This window comes from Balaenoptera musculus, chromosome 19 (genome assembly GCF_009873245.2).
Source record: "Balaenoptera musculus isolate JJ_BM4_2016_0621 chromosome 19, mBalMus1.pri.v3, whole genome shotgun sequence".
Classification (NCBI taxonomy): Eukaryota; Metazoa; Chordata; class Mammalia; order Artiodactyla; family Balaenopteridae; genus Balaenoptera; species Balaenoptera musculus.
In genome coordinates this window covers 928799-950191 of record NC_045803.1, presented here as the reverse complement: position 1 = coordinate 950191, position 21393 = coordinate 928799, and the positions used below count along the sequence as shown (strand labels likewise).

The window sequence follows — 21393 nt, the reverse complement described above, 5'->3', positions numbered from 1 at the left end:
GGGCTTCAGTAGTTGTGGCACGTGGGTTCAGTAGTTGTGGCTCACGGGCTCTAGAGTGCAGGCTCAGTAGTTGTGGTGCATGGGCTTAGCTGCTCCATGGCATGTGGGATGTTCCCAGACCAGGGCTCGAACCCGTTTCCCCTGCATTGGCAGGCGGATTCTTAACTACTGCACCACCAGGTAAGTCCCAATTTATTGTTTATTAACTGTACCTAAAAAGCGTTAAGAAACAAAAAAATTCTTACTGTTTTAGAAAAATAAAGTTTAGCAAACCTATGTTAACACCACCATATCCCTTGTAATGCGCTGGGATCGGTGCCTGGCCTCAGTAGTAGCAAATATTGGTGAGCAATGAAGACCATTTACAGCTGAGTCAGTAGGAATGCAGGCTGGGTCACAAAGGCCACATCATCGGACTAAGAGATCTTCCGTCATTCCCTCCCTGTTTTCCTGTCTGTGCAGCAATGGCCTTAAGGTGAACAGCCCAGAGAAGCTATAGGAATCCATAAAACCATTAGATTATTTTCTGAGAAGGCCCTCAGCTATACAAGATACACAGTTCTGAAGGTCCTGAGAATTTCTGCAGCTGCTCATCCTTCACAGCCATGGTGCCTGGAACACTGTGGATACCCTTTTAAAAGAGGCACATTCCAGGGCTTCCCTGGTGGCGCAATGGTTGGGAATCTTCCTGCCAATGCAGGGGACACGGGTTCGAGCCCTGGTCTGGGAAGATCCCAAATGCCGCAGAGCAACTAGGCCTGTGAGCCACAATTACTGAGCCTGCACGTCTGGAGCCTGTGCTCCACAACAAGAGAGGCTGCGATGGTGAGAGGCCCGCGCACCACGTTGAGGAGTGGCCCCCACTTGCCGCAACTAGAGAAAGCCCTCGCACAGAAACGAAGACCCGACACAGCCATAAATTAATTAATTAATTAATTAATTAATTAAAAAGAGGCACATTCCAGCCAGTTTGCTGCAGTCTCCTGTGATCTCTACTAATCAGCTGTTCTTGTAACTATTATCATTCCCCCTATAATCTTTCAACCAGGGATACTACCACACATACAGAATTCTGGATGTTAGGGCACATGGCTCCGCTGCAGGATCTAGGGAACAGACTTCCCTCACCAGTGCTGAGCAGGATGCAATATCTCCTGTGAATAAGAGAACAATTTCCTGTTGTTCCTAGAAGTACTGGAGGTTGTCACAACTGCTCCCTCCTCAGGATAAGCTCTGTCACCACAAAAAGTAATAGCATTCAGCCTCCAAATTAGGACCAAGCAAGCAAACCGGGCCCAGACCTTCAGGAGCACAGCCACCATTCCATCCACCTATGAGGCACACGAGGGTCAGGATCCCACAAAATCTGTTTCTTTTATTCTGGCAGAACCTAGTTGCTCTCAAACTACCCCATAAAGTGAACAGAACCCTCGAGATTAAAGGTGACGGAAACCTTAGGCCTTTGTTATAGCAGAAAACCAGAACAATGCAGGCAGGCTGTTCCTGGATCAGTGACTTGGAGGCTGGGAATTCCATCACAAGAGTCATGTGAGACCAACATAATCCCCAGAAGAGGTAGTCCATCTTTTCAAGTCACCAGCAGAACTCAGATGGAGTCCTCTTGGTCACAACTGGGTCAAGCCCCTGCCCTAACTAATCAGAGAGAAAGGAGAGTACTCCAGCTTCTCATGAAGTCCCTGAGAGAATGAGAAGACACTGAGGTTTCCTGCCCCAAACACACAGGGGTGGGTACATGATGCACAATCTGGGCACCTGCCAGGTGGTGGAGGTGAATGGCTTCTGCCTTAGATCTGACAGGACAGTAATCTGGCAAGGGCTCCAGTAATCTGGAAGGTTAAAACATGAAGTGCGCCTTCCACATATCTGAAATTTATGTTGATGTTTGGATGTTTGAGGTTCACTTCAGGCAGATGGCACCCTCAAAAGGCACCTCCTTGAGTGTTGTTATACTGAAGGAGGACATATGACGTTTCTGCATGTCTAAGTTGCTTTTCCTGTGTGAATTTTGTGGTAATCAAGAAGGTAAGGCCTTTGGCTTATGGCTTCCTCACATTTAACACGCCCTTAAGGCCCAATCCTGTATGAACTCTGGTGTTGAGTGAGGTTGGAGCTGTGGCTAAAGGCGTTCCCACATTGGTCACACTTAAAAGGTCTTTCTCCTGTGTGAACTCTCTGATGGTCACTGAAGTTGGAGCTTCAAATATGTGGGGTTTTCAACACCAACCAATTCTCTGCACACGCCAACTGGGTGTCCTACAATTTAATTCACTTCTGAAACTAGGTGCTCAGACTTAGCACAGACCCCACAGCTTAAGGGCTCAGTCCTACAAGACTGCCCAATCCAAGGTGGATCCCTAGGTTACCCACACTTCTGTCCAAATTGACTACAAATCAGGGGGTTCCCATGACCACCCTAGCTCAGTTTTGATAATCTGCTAGAATAGCTCATGGAGCGCCAAGGAAACACTTTTACTTACTAATCTGTTTATTACAAAGTCTATTTCAAAGTATACAAATGAACAGGCCAGATGATGAAGTATAGAAGACAATGTCTAGGAAGGTCCCAAAGCAGAAGCTTCTGCCCTGAGAAGCTTGGTATGCGTACCCTCCTAGCCCATTGATGCTTTCTTGCTTACTAACCAGGAAGTTCTCTGAACCCCATCCTTTAGGGTTTTTATGGAGGCTTTGTTATCTAGTCATGATTGATTAAATCACTGACCATTGGAGTTTAACTGAAACTCCAGGTTCTCTTCCAGGAGGTGGGGGGAGAGGGGGCTGACAGTTCCAAACTCTAATCACAAAATTGGTTCCCCTAGCAACCAGTCACCAACCAGAGCTTTCTAGGAGCCTTTGAAGGGGTCTCCTCTTTAGCATGCTCCAATATGAGAGGCTTGAATTGTTCTTTTCAAAATGTCATCAGGTTATTCTTATCCGCCCAGAGTTTGGGAACCATAACTCCAGGCCACTCAGTGTGATGATCTCACACTCAGTTTTGAACCACTGGTCATAAGAGACAAAAACAACATGAAAAGCTCCTCCAATTACAGGACAAATTCCACTTCACTCTGTTATCAAAGCTACAAAATATAGTAAATCCCACACAGTAGATTGTCCCAGGCCGCTTACATGTTTGTGACTAAATCAGTAATCTGAGGTGGGCAGGAACATTAAGGGCATCATGCCTCACAGCAAGTTCTTACTAAAGGATTGCTCCAAGATACATAGTTTTGTTTTGTTTTGTTTTAATAGCATAAATGCTCTTACATATGGAATCTCATCTCTTTTCCCTGCTCTTTTTTTTTAAAAAATAAATTTATTTATTTATTTACTTTTGGCTGCATTGGATCTTCGTTGCTGTGCTCATGCTTTCTCTAGTTGCAGCGAGCGGGGGCTACTCTTCCTTGCAGTGAGCGGGCTTCTCATTGTGGTGGCTTCTTGTTGTGGAGCATGGGCTCTAGGTGCACGGGCTTCAGCAGTTGTGGCACACGGGCTCATTAGTTGTGGCTCACGGGCTCTAGAGCGCAGCAGGCTCAGTAGTTGTGGCACACGGGCTTAGTTGCTCCGCGGCATGTGGGATCATCCTGGACCAGGGCTCGAACCCGTGTCCCCTGCATTGGCAGGTGGATTCTTAACCACTGTGCCACCAGGTAAGTCCTCCAAGATACATAGTTAAGTGAGAAAAGCAAAGTGCACATCTGTATATGAAATATGCCTTTATTTTTACTAAGAAAAGCAGCTTGTATAGGACTATATTTTAACATATAGATAACACACAGATAGCAATCCATGTGCAGAAGCAATCCTAAAGTGATCCTATACTGGAAGCTGTGTTTTTCCTCCAGGAGGTTTAATTATCTGACACTTTTGACATTCTATTTTATAATTGTATATGGTGTAGAACATCTTCATAAACACTACAAAACATTTTATACTTTTCTTATATTAGGAATCAAATATGTACTCATCCAGTTTTTTTTTCCAACTTCAGCTAAAAAATCCTACATGTTTAGACAGAACACCTGTAAATTGCAAGAAATGCAGGTATTTGTCTCTGCAGAATACACAGCAGAATGATGGATATTTCTTGAGCATGTATCATTATCACTTGGAAGCTTGTTAAAACACAAATTCTTTGGCCTGGCCCACAGAGTGCCTGATTCAGGTCTGGGATCAGAATTGAGCATGTGCATTTTTAATGAGTCCCCTGGTGACACTGACGGGGAAGGTCCTGGGATCAAACTCTGAAAATCAGGGTTCTAGGAAAGGTGAGCATGCCTGGTTTCAGGCCCCAGTTCACCATAGTGGAAATTTTCAAGTTCTGAGAGGCAGAGCCAAGACTTATTACCCACATGCCCTGAGTGTCTCTGCAGTGAGCAAAGGAGAGGAATGGCCAGCTGGGCTGGTGTCCTGCACTCTGCACTGCTGAGGAGACCTGTGAAGCCTCCACCCACTGAACAACCTGGTCACCTGCTTCTTCTCCCCAAAATTTATTGCAAAAGTACCCAGAGGGCTCACCTCTTACGTCCTTCAAGTGTTTTCTCAAAGGCCCTCTTATTAAAAAGGTTTCCCTTTCTGTGCTGTGTAATATTATACTCTATACTATACTTCTCAGGATACTCACCTTGCCTTCTTCTCCCAATTTGTCTTCCACATTATAACATATTTTACAATTAGTCTTTTCTGTTTCTGGTCTTTTTCCTTGAGTACAATGTAAGTCCTATGAATTCAGGGGTCTTTGTCTCTGTTATGACCCAATGTCTCCCATGTACCTACAGTAAATACCTAAAACCAACTGTTTGCTCACTGATCATTAGTGAGACCAGGGACTAAATATGACATCTCAGCTTCCCTGTATATTTTTACAACTCTGGTTACTCTAAAGGTCTCTTTTAACTCTCTCCTTCCATGCTGGTATTGCTCAAAATTTTCAAGAATAAAAAAGAGTCAGGACTTCCCTGGTGGCGCAGTGGTTAAGAATCTACCTGCCAATGCAGGGGACACAGGTTTGATCCCTGGTCCAGGAAGACCCCACATGCCGCAGAGCAACTAAGCCCATGCGCCACAACTACTGAGCCCGCATGCTGCAACTACTGAAGCCTGTGCTCCTAGAGCCCGTGCTCCGCAACAAAGAAGCCACTGCAATGAGAAGCCCACGCACTGCAACAAAGAGTAGCCCCCGCTCTCCCCAACTAGAGGAAGCCCACGCACAGCAACGAAGACCCAACACAGCCAAAAAATAAATTGATTAATTTTAAAAAAAGAATAATGGTAGTATTTAAAAAAAAGAATGAAGAAGAGTCACATTTTGGAGATAAAACCTTCAGAGTGACCATTCTAGTCATGTAGTCATAGGCTCAGCTTAATTCTATGTCTTCTCAGACATCACATCTAAAACTCTGAGGCCTGACCTTTTTCCATCATCCACTGATGTTTCACCAAAACTATTTCTGCTACTACTTTGAATCACTACATAGACATTATGAATAGCTATTTGTAGTTTGCATTTTACAACTATTTTTCTGAGATAACATCAGTTCTTCATGCAAACAGTCCCTGCATCAAAAAAGGAATGATAATCATTTCCCAGCAGTGAAATCGTAAATTTAGGATACTCCCAGGGGCTTCCCTGGTGGCGCAGTGGTTGAGAATCTGCCTGCCAATGCAGGGGACACGGGTTCGAGCCCTGGCCTGGGAAGATCCCACATGCCGCGGAGCAAATAGGCCCATGAGCCACAACTACTGAGCCTGCGCGTCTGGAGCCTGTGCTCCGCAACAAGAGAGGCCGCGATAGTGAGAGGCCCGTGCACCGCAATGAAGAGTGGCCCCCGCTTGCCACAACTGGAGAAAGCCCTCGCACAGAAATGAAGACCCAACACAGCCAAAAAGAAATAAATAAAATAAAATTTATTTTAAAAAAAAAAGATACTCCCTGTATCTCCAGGGCAAGAGTACCCTTTGTATACATGCTCCAACTGTGAACACTGCAGCCATTGTACAGTCAAAGTAGCATGTTTCTCATTGTCCTCTTTTTGAGATTGATGGTAGATTCCTAAAAGGAACTGAATATATGTCAGGGTATCAAGTAAGAGATATTAAATGGTTAAAAGTGTTGTTCAATGTATTAGAATAATTGACTCCAAAGGCAGGAGAGATGTTCTCTTTGGAAACCACAGACTGATCTGTTAAAGAAAAATTATTCAGATGCTTGTAAAAAAGTTGGGATTTGTAGCCAAGGAGGAAGGGGGGTGGTGTCAGTGGATAAAAAATTATTAAGAGAGCAGGGAAATTCTTCCTAAACTGACCTAAACAATTCTTGCAGAAGGTGTAGGTCAGTGTGATCAGATATTACCTGTGTGATGGTGAGGGATGAGGAAATTTCATCAGATATCAGTGGCTATCAGACATTGAGGATGGGAAATTCTTGCCAAACCAACTTAGCAGAATTCTTGCTCTTGAGGACAAGGCCCAAAGACTGGGTCTAATAAAATAAAAACTAAAATAAAGAAAAAAAAAAAAAGCTTAGAGGGGCTTGACTAAAGTTTAGTCAAGGAGAGGCTCTGTTAGATCTATTTTTGTACTCCTGATTCAGGGTGGCCCAATATCCTTCCTCTATCTTCCTTGACAGAACACAATCTGGAGTATTTTCTCTCTTGCCCCTGACCAAATGTACATAGACTGGAAAACTAACTTATGCTTTGGAGTGCATGCATTTGAATTGAAATAAGATAATGTTTATTAGCTTCTGCTAACAAACACATTTTGTGCCTGACTCTATAAAAATATGTTTGTTTGGATTTGTAGCCTTAGGGGGCATCTGAAATTGTTTGTTTGAATCTCTCTTCCCCACCCTCCCCCACCCCCACCCCCGGGCCGTGCCCCGCGGCTTGCGGGATTTTAGTTCCCCCACCAGGGATTGAACCCGTGCCCTCAGCAGTGAAAGCCAGAGTCCTAACCACTGGACCTCCAGGGAATTCCCTGAAATAGTATTTTTAGCTTCTGGGAGCATGCCAATCTTCACCGAGTCCGAAACAATATGTCTCCAAACACTTGGGTGATCAGCTGCAGAGAGCATTTGGCAAAAATAGGATCAAGATCCCTTTAAAAGCGGGGCGAAGCTCACCTGGATATATCTTTTCCCAACTCCCCTCCTGGCAGAGCTAATCCTTTCCAGCAAGAAGCCCAGTCTCCTCAATGTGTGGATCTGTTGGGACTACATTACCCAGAATGCTCAGTATCGAGCGGCAGGAACGCTACCCAATGAACGCTTAGAGACAGGAGGCCACATGATGTGAGGGCGGAACTTTTGGCTTCCTTTTCACAGCGGCCATGTTAGCTACTTGGTTTTGTCTGACCAGTGTGAGAGATTTGGGAATTGTGGGTCCACCTCGAGGTGACGGAATTGAGAAGGTCCGAGAGGAGGGGCTGTCTCCGCGGCATAGAGGCGGGTCTGAAGTTCGGCGACACCGCCCGGGGGCCCCGCTCCAGGCCCAGGAGAGGGCCCGCCGTGCCTGCGTCCCACCTCTCCCGGCCCCACTCTGCCCACAGAGTCCGATGGCGGCGGCGGCGCTGAGGAACCTGCGTCAGGTAAACGCTCGTCCTCCGGCCCTCACCGCCCTCACCGTACGAGACACTAAAGCCCCGAGTGCGGGGCGCCTGCTCACGTGCCCGCAGCCCAGGCTGCGGTGTCCGGGATGGTGGTGGGGCGTGGGCAAGGGTGACGGGCGGAGGGACACCTGGTAAAAGGAGAACCGATCACTGAGGAACAGAGGTTGAATAGCTACCCTGAGTTCCAGTCTTCAGGGTCAGGCAGGGGTATAGGGAGGTCTGAGCCCATCGAACCCCGCCATAGACTCATTCCTCAAGACTTGGCTTTTTTCATGTTTCCCACGGCTGCAGAGGCGCTTTTTGGAAACAACACCGCCAAGTGGAGTGTGCCCCATTCCCTCACTGGCCCTGACCTCCACCCACATGTTCTCTGGATTGTGGTTTCTTGCGACTCGTAAGTGCCGTGCCCCCAGTTTGGGGTCTGGAAGCCATGGAGAAACCCTAAGGCTAGGGTTATTTGAAGGTGTTTCCGTTTCTGGCAACCATTGTAAACAGGTGTGAAAGGTTATCCTAGAAACTGGTAGCACATGCTTGAGGTAAAACTGAACTGGGAGTTTCCAGGAAAGGAAAAGTCCCTTTTCTTTCAGGTGGGAATAAAGATCAGGGGACAGTAATCAGGACTGGAATGACTGCTGAGAAGTTGGTGATGGGAGGTTTCGATCAGAGGAGGGAGGTAGTATTACCAACGTCTTAACTGGCTACATCTGGCTGTTGCATGAAGTATAGACTGTGGGTTGGAGGGAGGAGTAAGGAAGATCGGCATGGAGGCTACTGCTATAATCCAGGTGAGGGTCAGTGGACCAGAGTCATGGTTTAGGAGGTATGATTGGATTCTGGATGTGTGTTTTTAAAAGTTACAACTATATTTTCTGATGTGAACCATGAGGGAGTAAAACAGGATTCAGGGATATTCCTAGGGTTGTTTTTGTTTTGTTTTGTTTTGTTTTGTTTTGTTTTTTAGCAGGTGTGGGAATAGAAGCTCTGTCAACTGAGATGAGGTAGTAGGAGTAATATTCCCCAGAGATATCAGGAGCTTCTGAGATGTTTCCTAGAGCATTAAGTGGAGGCATTAAGTGAGCAGCTAAATACACAGGTCTGGAAGTCTGGGGTGTGGGTCAGTGAGGTGGTGACCACCATAGGCATGGGCTGTGGGATCCAGTCTCAAGGATTATGTGTACTTGAAGAGGGAGTATGCTTGATGACCCCAGGGCCCTGGTATTGAGACTTATGTGACCTTGGCCACACCAGTGGAATAGCCTGGCATGAGTGTGTGGATCCCTCTATGCCAGGTCCACAGCTTAGATACCTACTTGCCCACCCACCTCTTCTTGTTGATGGCTGGTTCCAGTGATCAATAGGACCGTTTGAAGACAGTGGCACCAATGGTGCCAGGGCCTGGTTTCTCCTCTGAGTTGGAGAGCTTGGGAGGAGGATGGGCATGGGGCATGGATTGTTGTCCCTGAAAAAAGGGGCTGTTTGTGGTTTCATCTGTCTCCATCTTGCCAGGGCAGTGTGACCTTTGAGGATGTGGCCGTGTACTTCTCCTGGGAGGAATGGGATCTCCTTGATGATGCTCAGAGATGCCTGTACCACAACGTGATGCTGGAGAACTTGGCACTTATAACTTCCTTGGGTAAGGCTGTCAAACCCACCTCTGTGCCTTGAACTAGTCTCTACCCTTCCTTTTTTCCCCAGGAGCAGTCTGCCCTCACATCAGGACCATGGGCACTGCTTCCTTCCTTAGTTCCCTGGGTTGGTGCTGTGGTTCGTTGGGCTGAGGTTTGTGCACTGCCCTCTCCTTCTTTAGCATGCCCAACATTAGCTTCCCTGTTGACTTATAGTTCTTTTTTTTATTATTATTCTTTTAAAAAAATTCTTTATTCTTTTCCATTATGGTTATCATAAGATATCGAATCCCTTGCTTCTTGTATCATCAAGGTGCCACTCATTTGATCAGTGAGGGAGTGGGGTTGGGTTGGAGAGCCCACAGAGGTTCACAGTATGTATATGAATCAAGCAAGATGACTCAGAGGGAGCCTGGTCCTGCATAGTAGCACATAGAGGGCATGATGACAATGCCGTATTCAAATCATGCCAGAAACTTACTGTGTTTGATCAGAATTTTGATGCCAGTGGCCACACTTCATTTCTGTCTTCCTTCCCCTTTCTTGACGCTTGGCCAATTTGTCATCTCTATTGTCACTGCTACTCTTACTTCCAACCTGAGGTTAACCTCACATCTCTGGACTCCTCTCTCACCCGTTTTTCTCACTACTCCAACTGCAGTGCTTTCTGTATTGGCCCCTATGTATTCTTTTTTTTTAACTTTTTTTTTTTTTTTAACTTTTAAAAATTTATTTATTTTTGGCTGTGTCGGGTCTTCATTGTGGCGCGTGGGCTTCTCTCTAGTTGCGGCGGCACGTGGGTTTCTCTCTAGTTGTGACGTGCGGGTTTTCTCTCTCTCATTGAGGCATGCAAGCTCAGTAGTTGTGGCATGCGAACTTAGTTGCTCCGTGGCATGTGGGATCTTAGTTCCCCGACCAGGAATCGAACCTGGGTCCCCTGCATTGGAAGGCGATCCTTTACCACTGGACCACCAGGGAAGTCCCCCTATGTATTGTTTCATGAGGTGTGCACACATTCTTAAAGAGTCCTTAAAGACTAGCTGCCCTGCTATAGTCGTATTTTCTTGGGTCTTGGCACAACCCTTTTATACAGTGTTCATGTGTCACCAGCAGACAGGTTCCTTTTCAAAGTTCTTTGTAGAAGAAGGAACTGCATACCCTGTCTCTTCTTTTTGTGTCCACCACAAGGTTGTGTCCTTCACCTCCTGAGACCTCTCCCATTCTGTGATCTTTACAGCTCAGTAGTGCTAAGCAGCACCATCCTCAACTGGAACCAACTCCTTGCTCCTGCAAACAATCCCATGGACAGGTTCCTAGGTTTGTTACACACACTTTTGTAGTAGCTGTCCCCTCCCACCAAAGTCAATGTGCACTTCACTAGCATTACTTGCTTTCAGGTTGTTGGCATGGAGCAGAGCATGAAGAGGCACCTCCTGAACAGAGCATTTCTGTACATAGAAGGTCACAGGTCAGTACTTCCAAGGCAGGTGTGTCCACCCAAAAGGCCCATTTTTGTGAGATATGCGGCCCGGACTTGGGAGACATTTTGCACTTGACTGAGCATCAGAGGCAGAAACTGTATGATACTGGGGCATGGGAGCAGCAATTTTATTTCAGTGCAAAACTTCAGCACCAAAAGCAGAACATTGGAGAGAAATGCTTCAGAAGCAACATGGACAGAGCCTCATTTATGAAAGACTGCAAATTTTTTGTGTCAGGGAAATCCCTTTCCCGTGGGGAGTCCACACACACCAGGGAGAAGTCAAACAAGGGAACTGAATGTGGAGCTGCCTTTCACAGGGGGGAAACTCATTATAACTCTGGAGAATGTACTGAAGACTTTAGTTGCAAACACATGCTTTTTCAGCACCAAAGAGTCCCCACTAGAGAAAAATTCTACATGTGCAGCGAATGTGGGAAATCTTTTAGCAAAAGCTACAGCCTCAATGACCATTGGAGAGTTCATACTGGGGAAAAGCCTTATAAGTGTGGAGAATGTGGAAAAACCTTTAGGCAAAGCTCTAGCCTCATTCAACACCGGAGAGTTCACACTGGAGCGAGGCCTCATGAGTGTGACGAATGTGGAAAATTATTTAGCAACAAATCCAACCTCATTAAACATCGGAGAATTCATACTGGGGAAAGGCCATATGAGTGTAGTGAATGTGGGAAATCCTTTAGCGAAAGCTCTGCACTCCTTCAACACCGGAGTGTTCACACTGGAGAAAGGCCTTATGAGTGCAGTGAGTGTGGGAAATTCTTTACCTACCACTCCAGTCTCATAAAACACCAGAGAGTTCACTCTGGATCAAGGCCCTATGAGTGCAGTGAATGCGGAAAATCCTTTACTCAAAACTCTAGCCTCATTGAACACCGTAGAGTTCATAGTGGAGAAAGGCCTTATAAGTGCAGCGAATGTGGGAAATCTTTTAGCCAGAGCTCTGCACTTCTGCAACATCGGAGAGTTCACACTGGAGAAAGGCCTTATGAGTGCAACGAGTGTGGGAAATTCTTTACTTACAGCTCCAGTCTCTTGAAACACCAGAGAGTTCACACTGGATCAAGGCCTTATGAGTGTTGTGAATGTGGGAAATCCTTTACTCAAAACTCCAGCCTCATTAAACACAGGAGAATTCACACTGGAGAAAAGCCTTATGAGTGCAGCGAATGTGGGAAATCTTTTAGCCATAGCTCCAGCCTCATTAAACACCGAAGAGTTCACACTGGTTAAAGGCCTGATGAGTGCAGTGGATGTGGGAAATCCTTTACCCATAGGTCCAACTTCAGTGACCACTAGAGTGTTCACATTGGAGAAAGGCTTTACGTGCATTTGAATGTGGGAAATTCATCTCCAGGCTCCTAAAACACCATAGTGTCACATTGGATGAAAGCCTTATGAGTGTGGCAGATGTGGAAAATCGTTTGGCCAAAGTCTAGCCTCAATACACTCCAGAGAATTCGCAGTGGAGAAAGGCCTTATACATTCAGTGAGTGTGAGAAAGCCTTCTGCTGAAGAACTTACCTCATTGGATACCACAGATTTCAAATGGGAGAACTACCTTCAATGTGCAGGTATATACGATTTCTTTGTTCAGTGCAACAACACAGGAGGAGATCCCTTATGAAGATGCCATTTGCCTGTATTGAACCACATACATGCAAACATCCACTTAAATTCCAGGTATGTGGGAGCTGCATTGCACTTTTTAAGCTGTCCAGGGCCCTTGCCAGATTTATGTCACTGCCAGTTCTGTAGCAGAAGTCATTTCACCTCTAACCACCTGGCAGATGCCCGTAGTGTGCAACATTCACCCAACCTAGTGTGTTCAGGGAAGGAAACCCCAGTGCTCTCCCATTTGCTGGATGATTCATGAGTAGCTTGAACACTTAGTCTTTCCCAGTTTTTTTTCTCCCTCATGAGTTAAATCGTGGACCTTACCCAGTTTTGGCCTAGAGGACTCCATTGGTGATTTGAAAAGATGGACTACATTTTTCAGGGATATTATTGATCTCATGAGACTCTAGTGATGGGATTTTCCAGCCTCCAAGTCACCAGCCTGGGGAACAGTCTGCCTCCCATTGCTCTTGTTTGTATAATAATAAAGGTCTTATTGTTTAAGTCACCATTAATCTCAGGGGTTCTGTTCACTGTATGGGGTGGTTTGTTGTTAACTGGGTTTGCTGGCTTGAAGAGATGAACTGCTCTGGTCAGGATCCCAAACTGTGTGCCTCAGCAGGGACAGTATGATGGCAGAATATGCCTCTCCAGTTTTGGCCTAGGTTGCATTGCTGCTCAAAACCTTCAAGGAAAGACTGCAGGGCTTTGTGGTCTTAATTTTTAGATGGCAGGCCATGATGTTTTGTGGGTTTGGAGTTCAAACTGAGGAGGGGGCTGTTTTTGGTTGCTGTGACAACCTTTAGTGCTTCTGAGAGCAACATAAACTTATTCTCTTGTTCACAGGCGATATTTCATCGTGCTCAGCACTGTTGAGGGAAATCTGTTCCCCAGGTCCTGCAGCGGAACTGTGTGCCCTGATGTCCTGAATTCTGTAGGGTAACATCAATGATTTTAAGATTAAAGGGGCCAGGGAAGTGATAATTGTTACAGAAACACTGGATTAATAGAGATTGGAGGAGACTACAACATAATGGTTAGAATGTGCCTCTTTTAAAAGGTCGCTCACTACATTTAGTCACTATGGTTGTGAAGGATGAGCAGGTACAGAAATTCTCAGGACGTCCAGAACTGTATATCTTGTGTAGCTGAAGGCCTTGTCAGAGAAAATAATCAAAACGTTTTTGTGGATTCCTGTGGCTTCTCTGGGCTGTTCACCTGAGGCCATTGCTGTGCAAACAGGAAAACAAGGATAGAGAGAAGAGAGATTCTTAGTCTAGTGATGTGGTATTTTTGACCCATCCAGTGTCCCTGTTGAATGAAGTGGAAATAGTCTTTGTTTCCACTTCAAAACTTTCTCACCTATTTTTTTTTTTATTATTTATTTATTTATTTATTTTTGGCTGTGTTGGGTCTTCGTTTCTGTGTGAGGGCTTTCTCTAGTTGTGGCAAGCGGGGGCCACTCTTCATCGCGGTGCACGGGCCTCTCACTATCGCGGCCTCTCTTATTGAGGAGCACAAGCTCCAGATGCACAGGCTCAGTAGTTGTGGCTCACGGGCCTAGTTGCGGCATGTGGGATCTTCCCAGACCAGGGCTCGAACCCGTGTCCCCTGCATTGGCAGGCAGATTCTCAACCACTGCGCCACCAGGGAAGCCCTCACCTATTTTTGCTGCCACTGAGGCAAGTGCTGAACCTGCCCATTGAGTCAGTATGGTTGTCAAAACTGATTTTCTAGAGTAGGAAATCCAGAATTTTAAGTTGAATCATATTTTTAAAGTTTTAATAAGGTATAAATTATATGCAGTAAATGTCCATATTTAAACTATACAATTTGATAATTTTTGATATGTATATAAATCCATGAAACCATCAATCATGATAATAAACATTTCTGTCACCCCCATACTTACCTTTAATAAACCTTTAATAATCTCTTTGGCCTCCAAGCAGCCGTTGATTTGCTTTTCGTTATTACAAATTAGTTTGCATTTTCTAGAATTTTATATGATTGAAATCATAAAGTGTTTAGTCTTTTTTTTCCTTGGGTGCCCTCATGTGGCATATATATTTTGCAGTTCATGGTACTTACATGAGTAGTTCATCATTTTTATGTTATTGAAAAGTGTGTTGTATTGCTATACCACTATTTATTTATTTATTCATCTGTTTATGGATATTTTAATTGTTTCCAGTTTTGGCTATTGCAAATAAAAGTGGTACAGAAATTGGATACAGTTCTTCATGTTGACATATTTCCTTTCTCTTGTGTTAATACCTCAAAATGCAATACCTGAATCAGAGTGTAGGTGAATATATAACTTTTAAAATTTATTTTATTTATTTTCTTTGGCTTCATTGGGCCTTCGTTGCTGCGCGGGCTTTCTCTAGTTGCGGCGAGTGGGGGCTACTCTTCCTTGCGGTGAGTGGACTTCTCATTGCGGTGGCTTCCCTTTGTTGCAGAGCACGGGTTCTAGGTGCGCAGGCTTCAGTAGCTGCAGCACATGGGCTCAGTAGTTGTGGCTCGCGGGCTCTAGAGCGCAGGCCCAGTAGTTGTGGCACATGGGCTTAGTTGCTCTGCGGCATGTGGGATCTTCCTGGACCAGAGCTCGAACCTGTGTCCCCTGCATTGGCAGGCGGATTCTTAACCACTGCACCACCAGGGAAGGCCCTATAAAACTTTTTAAGAAACACCAAATTGTCCTCTAAAATGATTGTTTCATTTTGTATGCCTATTAGCAGTGTGTGAGAGTTCCAGTTCTCCCATATTCTTGCTAAAGTGGATATGGTTAGCTTTTAAATTTTTGACTTTTTTAGTAAATATGTAGCATTATGTCACTGTGGTTTTAGTTGCATTTCCCTGATATTTCATGATGTTGAGCATAGCTTGTGTACAGGAAATATGGAAGAAGAGTGAGCATGTTAAACATTTTGAAAGACTCAATAAACCAAATTTAGATTGTGGCAAATTCTAATGAACAAATGGCTTAGCAGCTCCATCAAGTGAATAATATGAATTAAAAAATGGTAAGTGGTACATAGAGGTTAAAAAACATGCAAGACACACCTAATTATTGCCTAAGATAAACTTTGTATCCAGATTGCAATCAATCTGCATTAAATAATGAATACAGTTGACAAAATTCAGCACTTACAACAGTTTATCATAATTTTAAGTATTTTGATTTTATGCAACAAAGTTATTGGAGTTATATAAGGGCCTTTACATTTTAGAAACACATCCTGAAGGGGTTATATGTGAAGTGACATGATGTCTGTGATTATAAATAAAACAAACCACTAAGTGCATTGGGATATAGAGAATAAGAACAACCATAAAACGATAAATAATGACAGAATCATTACTTCTTACTAGTCTTTTCCATTTTTGGATATATTTGAAAATAGCCATTACAGAGGGTAGAGTATGTGCAGGTGGGGTAATTTCATATGGTGAGAAGGATAAATTTAAAAGGCCAGGAGGAAACTTTTAGTTTTGATACTCTAAGTGTATAAATGTCAAAATGGATATTTTAAATATGAGCAGTTTAAGTCAATCATGTCTGAACTAAACTGTTTAAAAAACAAGTCTTCAAAACTTGTCGCTTCCTAATGTTTTTGTTTTCATTTTCATAGATTTTGTGTGTGTGTGTTTGTGTGGCCATATTATTCCATTTTATTTGATCTGATATACAAACTTCTACCCTGATATACAAAATACCCTAGGTTTTGAGGGTATTTGTAGCTTTAAAATAGAAAGAAACAATTAGCATTATCCATAGAAAGTTAGAACAGGAAAAAACCTTAGATGTCATGAGACCCATTTTTCTTCTTTCGCAGATAAGTAAATTAGGGCCCAGGAAGGGGAAGTGAGTGACTTGCACAGCTAGTTAGTAGCAGAATTGGAAGTAAACCCAGGTTTAGTAACCCCTTGGTCCAATGTTTTGTTTTGTTTCATATTTACATTTTTAATTTTTTTACTTAAAGACTTTATTTTTTAAAAGCAGCTTTAGGTTCATAACAAAATTAAGAGGAAGGTGCCCTGCCCCCTACACATGCATCACCTCCTTCATTATCAACATCCCCCACCAGAGTGGTACTTTTGTTATAATCTTATAATCGATGAACCTACATTGATACATTTTTATCACCCAGAGTCTCTATAGTTCATATTAGGATTTACTGTTGGTGGTGTATATTCTGAGTTTGAACAAATTTATAATGATATGTTGCATCACTGTAGTGTCACACAGAGTAGATTCACTGCCCTAAAATTCCTCTATTCTGTGTATTGATCCCTGCTTTGTCCCCACATTACCTGGGAACCACTGATCTTTTTTACTATCTCCATAGTTTTGCATTTTCCAGAATGCCATGTAGTTGGAATCATATGGTATATAGCTTTTTCAGATTGGCTGTTTTCACTTAGTAACATGCACTTAAGGTTCCTCCATGTCTTCTTATGGCCTGATAGTGCATTTCTTTTTTAAAACTGAATGATATTCCATTGTCTGGATAATGCCACCATTTATACATTCACCTACTGAAGGAGACATCTTGGTTGCTTCCAAGTTTTGGCAATATGAATAAAGCTACTATAAACAATTATGTACAGGTTTTTGTGTGAACATAAGTTTTCGACTACTTTGGGTAAATACAAAGGAGCACAATTGCTGATAAGAGTATGTTTGTTTTCTAGGAAACTGCCAATGTGTCTTCCAAAGTGTCTGCACTATTCTCACCAGCAATGAATGAGAGTTTCTGTTGTTCCACATCCTCACCAGCATTTGGTGTTTTCATTGTTCTAGATTTTGGATTCTAATAGATGTGTAGTGGTAGTTCATTGTTGAGGATTTTTGCATCAATGTTCATGAGCAATATTGGTCTGAAATTTTCTTGTAGTATCTTTTGTTTTGGTATTAGGGTAATCCTAGTCTCTGAAAATGAGTTAGGAATTATTCCCTCTGCTTCTAGCCTCTGAAACAGGTAGTAGGGAATTGGTATAATTTCTTCCTTAAATGTTCACTAGAATACACCAGTGAACCCATTTCAGTATGGTGTACTTTGTTTGGGGAGGTTATTAATTACTGATTCAATTTCTTCTGTTGCTTTATCTTTTTCTTTTTCTGTTATTCCTGTTACTCATAATTTATAGCTTTTGTAGTTGTCTGACAGTTCTTGAGTATTCTGTTTTGTTTTTCAATTCCCGCCCCTCCCCATTTTGGGGGTTTCTATTGAGATATCCTCAAGTCAGATTCTTTTCTTAGCTGCGTCTATTCTGCGAATTAAGCTCATCAAAAGCATTCCTCATTTTTGTTACAGAATTTTTGCTCACTAGCATTTCTCTTTGGTTCTGTTTTAGAATTTCCATCTCAGTTTACATTGCATGTCTGTTCTCGCATGCTGTCTACTTTATCCAATAGAGCACTAAGCATATTAATCATAATTGTTTTGAATTCCTGGTCTCATAAGTCCACATCTCTGACTTGTCTGAGTTTGGTTCTGATACTTGCTCTGTCTCGTCAAACTTTCTTTTTCTTTTTTCTCTTCAAACTTTTAAAAACATTTTTATTATGCCTTACACTTTTTTCTTGATAGCTAAGTATGATGTGCTCAGTAAAAGGAACTGCTGTAAATAGGTCTTTTAAGTGATTTTAAGGTGTGGGGAGAGGGGAAGTGTTCTATAGTCCTATGATTAGGTCTCAGTATTTCTTTTTCTTTTTGCATTATAACTTCCTCTTTAACCTATTAGGTCTTTAGAAATGTTTTCTTAAAAATTTCCAAACTTTGGACGTTTTGTTTGTGGTTTTAAGTTTTCTGTAAAAAAATATTTTAACTTGACACATAACGTAGGTCCCAGTGTTTTAGTGAGGGTCTCCTACTGGACTGTGAACTTCACATGTGCCTTTTCAGTCTCTCCTCTATCTTAGGTGGAACAGGATGGCTAGAGTGGGCTCGAGTTGGGTATTTTCCTTCCCCCCAGTCACTTAGGCTCTGATAAAAGCTAAGGCTCTGCTTTAAAATTTTCTCCTGGAGCAGACTTTGCGTAAAGAATAGAATGCTTTGGCATATTTGAAAATGGTTCCTTTTCCTTTCTCCCTGCTGGGAGCATGACAGGATTTTTCTCGGATATTCACTGCGAGAAACAGGTAGAATTCTAGGAGATAAAACTCAACAGAAGTGTGGGTTTTTTTCCCATGACTGAGTTCCCCTGGAGTTCTTCTCTCTCAGATTTGTCCCCACTGAGAGGAATTTGTCAATTACAGTTCAGGTTTCCCTGTCCTGACATTGGTTACCACAGTGGTTTCAGCTTGTGGGTTTCTGCTTCAGTAACTTGTGATTCTCTGTGTTACCCTTTCAGTCTCTCCAATTTGGGGACAGTGGTTTGCCCTGTGACCACACTTCATTTACGAATCTAAGAAGAGTTGTTTATTTTTTCAGTCTGTTTAGCCTTATGCTTGTTAGGATGGAGTGGCAAATGCCAACTTTTTATATGCTTGACCAGAAACCAGAGGTACCCTCCTGCCCTTTTTATTTCATCCTTCTGAACAGATTAAATTTCTGATATACTGGCACTGCTATGATCTGAATGTTTGTGTTCCCTTCAAATTCATATGTTGAAATCCTAACCCACATAGGTGATGGTATTGGGAGGTTGGGCTTTTTGGAGGTGCTTAAATCATGAGAGTGGACCCCTCATGAATGGATTAGTGGCTCATAATAGAGGCTCCAGAGAGATCCCTAACCCCTTACACCTTGTGAGGACAGAGCAAAAAATCAGCAACATTGAAGAGGACCCTCACCTGACCATGCTAAGCACCCTGATCTCTGACTTCCAGCCTCCAGTACTGTGAGAAATAATTATCTATTGTTTATAAAACATCCAGGCTGTGATATTTTGTTATAACAGCCAGAACAGACTAAGACACATTCTATCTTTTGTTACAGCTATTTTCAAATATATACAAAAATGGGAAAAACTATATCATGACACCAAATGAAGGCTTCCTCAATCTTCCACCATTATTTATCATTTAATGGCCATTCTTGTTTTGTCCATCTTTACATACACTAGTGGATTATTTAACTTATGATCTCAGACATTACATCATTTAATGCATAACTTCTTGAGAGTGCATTTTTTAAATGTGAGGGCTATTTCATAACCCCAATAGCTACCACACGAAAAATATTTTAAAATATGATAAATATGTTATCTCTGCTCAGTTATCTCAAAAGTTTGTGTGTTTCCTAAGTTAGATTAATCGCAGTTAGGATCCAAAATGTATTATGGCTTTCAGTAGCTGTCTCATAAGTCTCTTCACCTATAAGTTCCACCTACCTTTTTTATTCTTATTATTTATTTGTTCAAGTTGCTGAGTTATTTGTCATATTCTAGGTGTGGTTTGTTGAATCTCTGATACTGTTTAATGATCACCCTTTCCTCATATTTCCTGTACACAAGATATTGATGAGATGAGTGATTGAGATTTCGTCCCAGCAGATAGATTGTGATGGTGACTGTTGGGGAAATAAAAACAAAATCTCCCAACCCACAGATCCTGTCCACAAAGGTGGTGGAGACAGAAAACACTTTCATTGTTTGTAGTGTGTGTTTTCTAACCTCACCAAGCAATCAATTCTGACATTATCTCCCTGGAGATAGCATGAGATCCCACAGGTGAAGGGCTCAGTCCCACAAGTCTTCCTCCACTTCAGATATCTTTCAAAAGTCCAGGTTGTTATCTCTGCTTCTGAGCGACTGGCTATAAATCAGAGGTTCCCATGACCCCCTCCTGGAGTTTGATTATTTTGCTAGAGCAGCTCACAGAACTCAGGGAAACATGTACTTAAATTTAATAGGCAGATGAAGAAGTATATAGGGCAAGTTCTGGAAGGGTCTGGAGCACAAGAGCGTCTGTCCTCATGGAACTGAAGTCTGTCACCCTCCCAGTACGTTTACAGACTTGGAAGCTCCTTAAATCTTGTTCAAGAGTTTGTATAGAGCTTTAAACTCCAGCTCTCTCCTCACATCCCCTTCCTGGAGGTCAGTGGGTGGCGCTCTTTAGGAGCCCCAACCTAAATCACCTCTTGAAGCATAAATTCAGTTGTGCTCAAAAGGGACGTCTTGGGACTTCCCTGGTGGTCCAGTAGTTAAGAATCTGCCTTCCGGGCTTCTCTGATGGTGCAGTTGTTACGAATCCACCTGCCAATGCAGGGGACACAGGTTCGAGCCCTGGTCCAGGAAGATCCCACATGCTGCGGAGTGACTAAGCCTGTGCACCACAACTACTGAGCCTGCGCTCTAGAGCCCGTGAGCCACAACTACTGAGCCCGCGTGCCTAGAGCTCATACTCTGCAGCAAGAGAAGCCACTGCAATGAGAAGCCTGCGCACAGCAACGAAGAGTAGCCCCCGCTCGCCGCCACTAGAGAAAGCCTGCATGCAGCAACAAAGACCCAACGCAGCCAAAAATAAATAAATAAAATTTAAAAAACAAAAAAAAGAATCTGCCTTCCAATGCAGGGGACACGGGTTCAATCCCTGGTCAGGGAACTAAGATCCCACGTGCCGTGGGGCAACTAAGCCCGCATGCCACAAATACTTAGCACGCAAGCCACAACTAGAGAGCCCGTGTGCTGCAACTACAACAACAGAGGGGACCTGTTATGAGTGACAAAAGATATTCCTGTCACTCAGGAAATTCCAAGGGTTTTAGAAGCTCTGCCAGGATCTGGGGACAAAGGCCAAATAAATTTCTCATTATACCACATTATTGGGTCAGTATTAAAGCAGGATGTGATGTGCATCCGAAGCCATCTGCTAAGAAATTACAAAGACAGAAAAATAACTGAAAAAACCTCACTCCCTTATATAGACAAGCACATAGAACCCATTATTTACATGTTTTCAAGATAAATATAACTAGTCTTCAAGTAAGAGGACTTGACAGCATTGTGAAAGATGAAATAAAATGGAGTTGTTTATGTCAAGGGGTTTTTAAACGGAACTGAGAGGCCATTAAAGAA

At 43.3% G+C, this 21393-nt stretch overlaps 3 protein-coding genes across 5 annotated transcripts in view; 2 read left to right on the top strand and 1 right to left on the bottom strand.

Moving 5' to 3' along the window:
- LOC118885230 (zinc finger protein 586-like) overlaps positions 1-13792 on the top strand; it is a 56333-nt gene extending 42541 nt beyond the window's left edge. Inside the window, exons 1-5 of one of the 3 annotated variants that reach the window (XM_036833729.1) lie at positions 6935-7605; positions 7918-8121; positions 9133-9259; positions 10649-10719; positions 13213-13792. In XM_036833729.1, coding sequence (XP_036689624.1) covers positions 7348-7605; positions 7918-8121; positions 9133-9259; positions 10649-10719; positions 13213-13242 — 690 coding nt within the window. In that variant the 5' untranslated portion in view covers positions 6935-7347 and the 3' untranslated portion in view covers positions 13243-13792. Of the gene's footprint in view, positions 1-6934; positions 7606-7917; positions 8122-9132; positions 9260-10648; positions 10720-13212 lie in introns of those variants that run through there. The other 2 variants (XM_036833730.1, XM_036833732.1) reach the window with 2 other exon arrangements.
- Positions 1-21393, bottom strand: part of LOC118885219 (zinc finger protein 211-like) — a 189000-nt gene that overhangs the window by 147160 nt on the left and 20447 nt on the right. The window lies entirely within an intron of this gene.
- On the top strand, positions 10727-13206 carry LOC118885226 (zinc finger protein 154-like). The gene is given in 1 exon segment (XM_036833726.1): positions 10727-13206. A coding segment is annotated over 1 exon segment (1191 nt). The 5' UTR covers positions 10727-10923; the 3' UTR covers positions 12115-13206.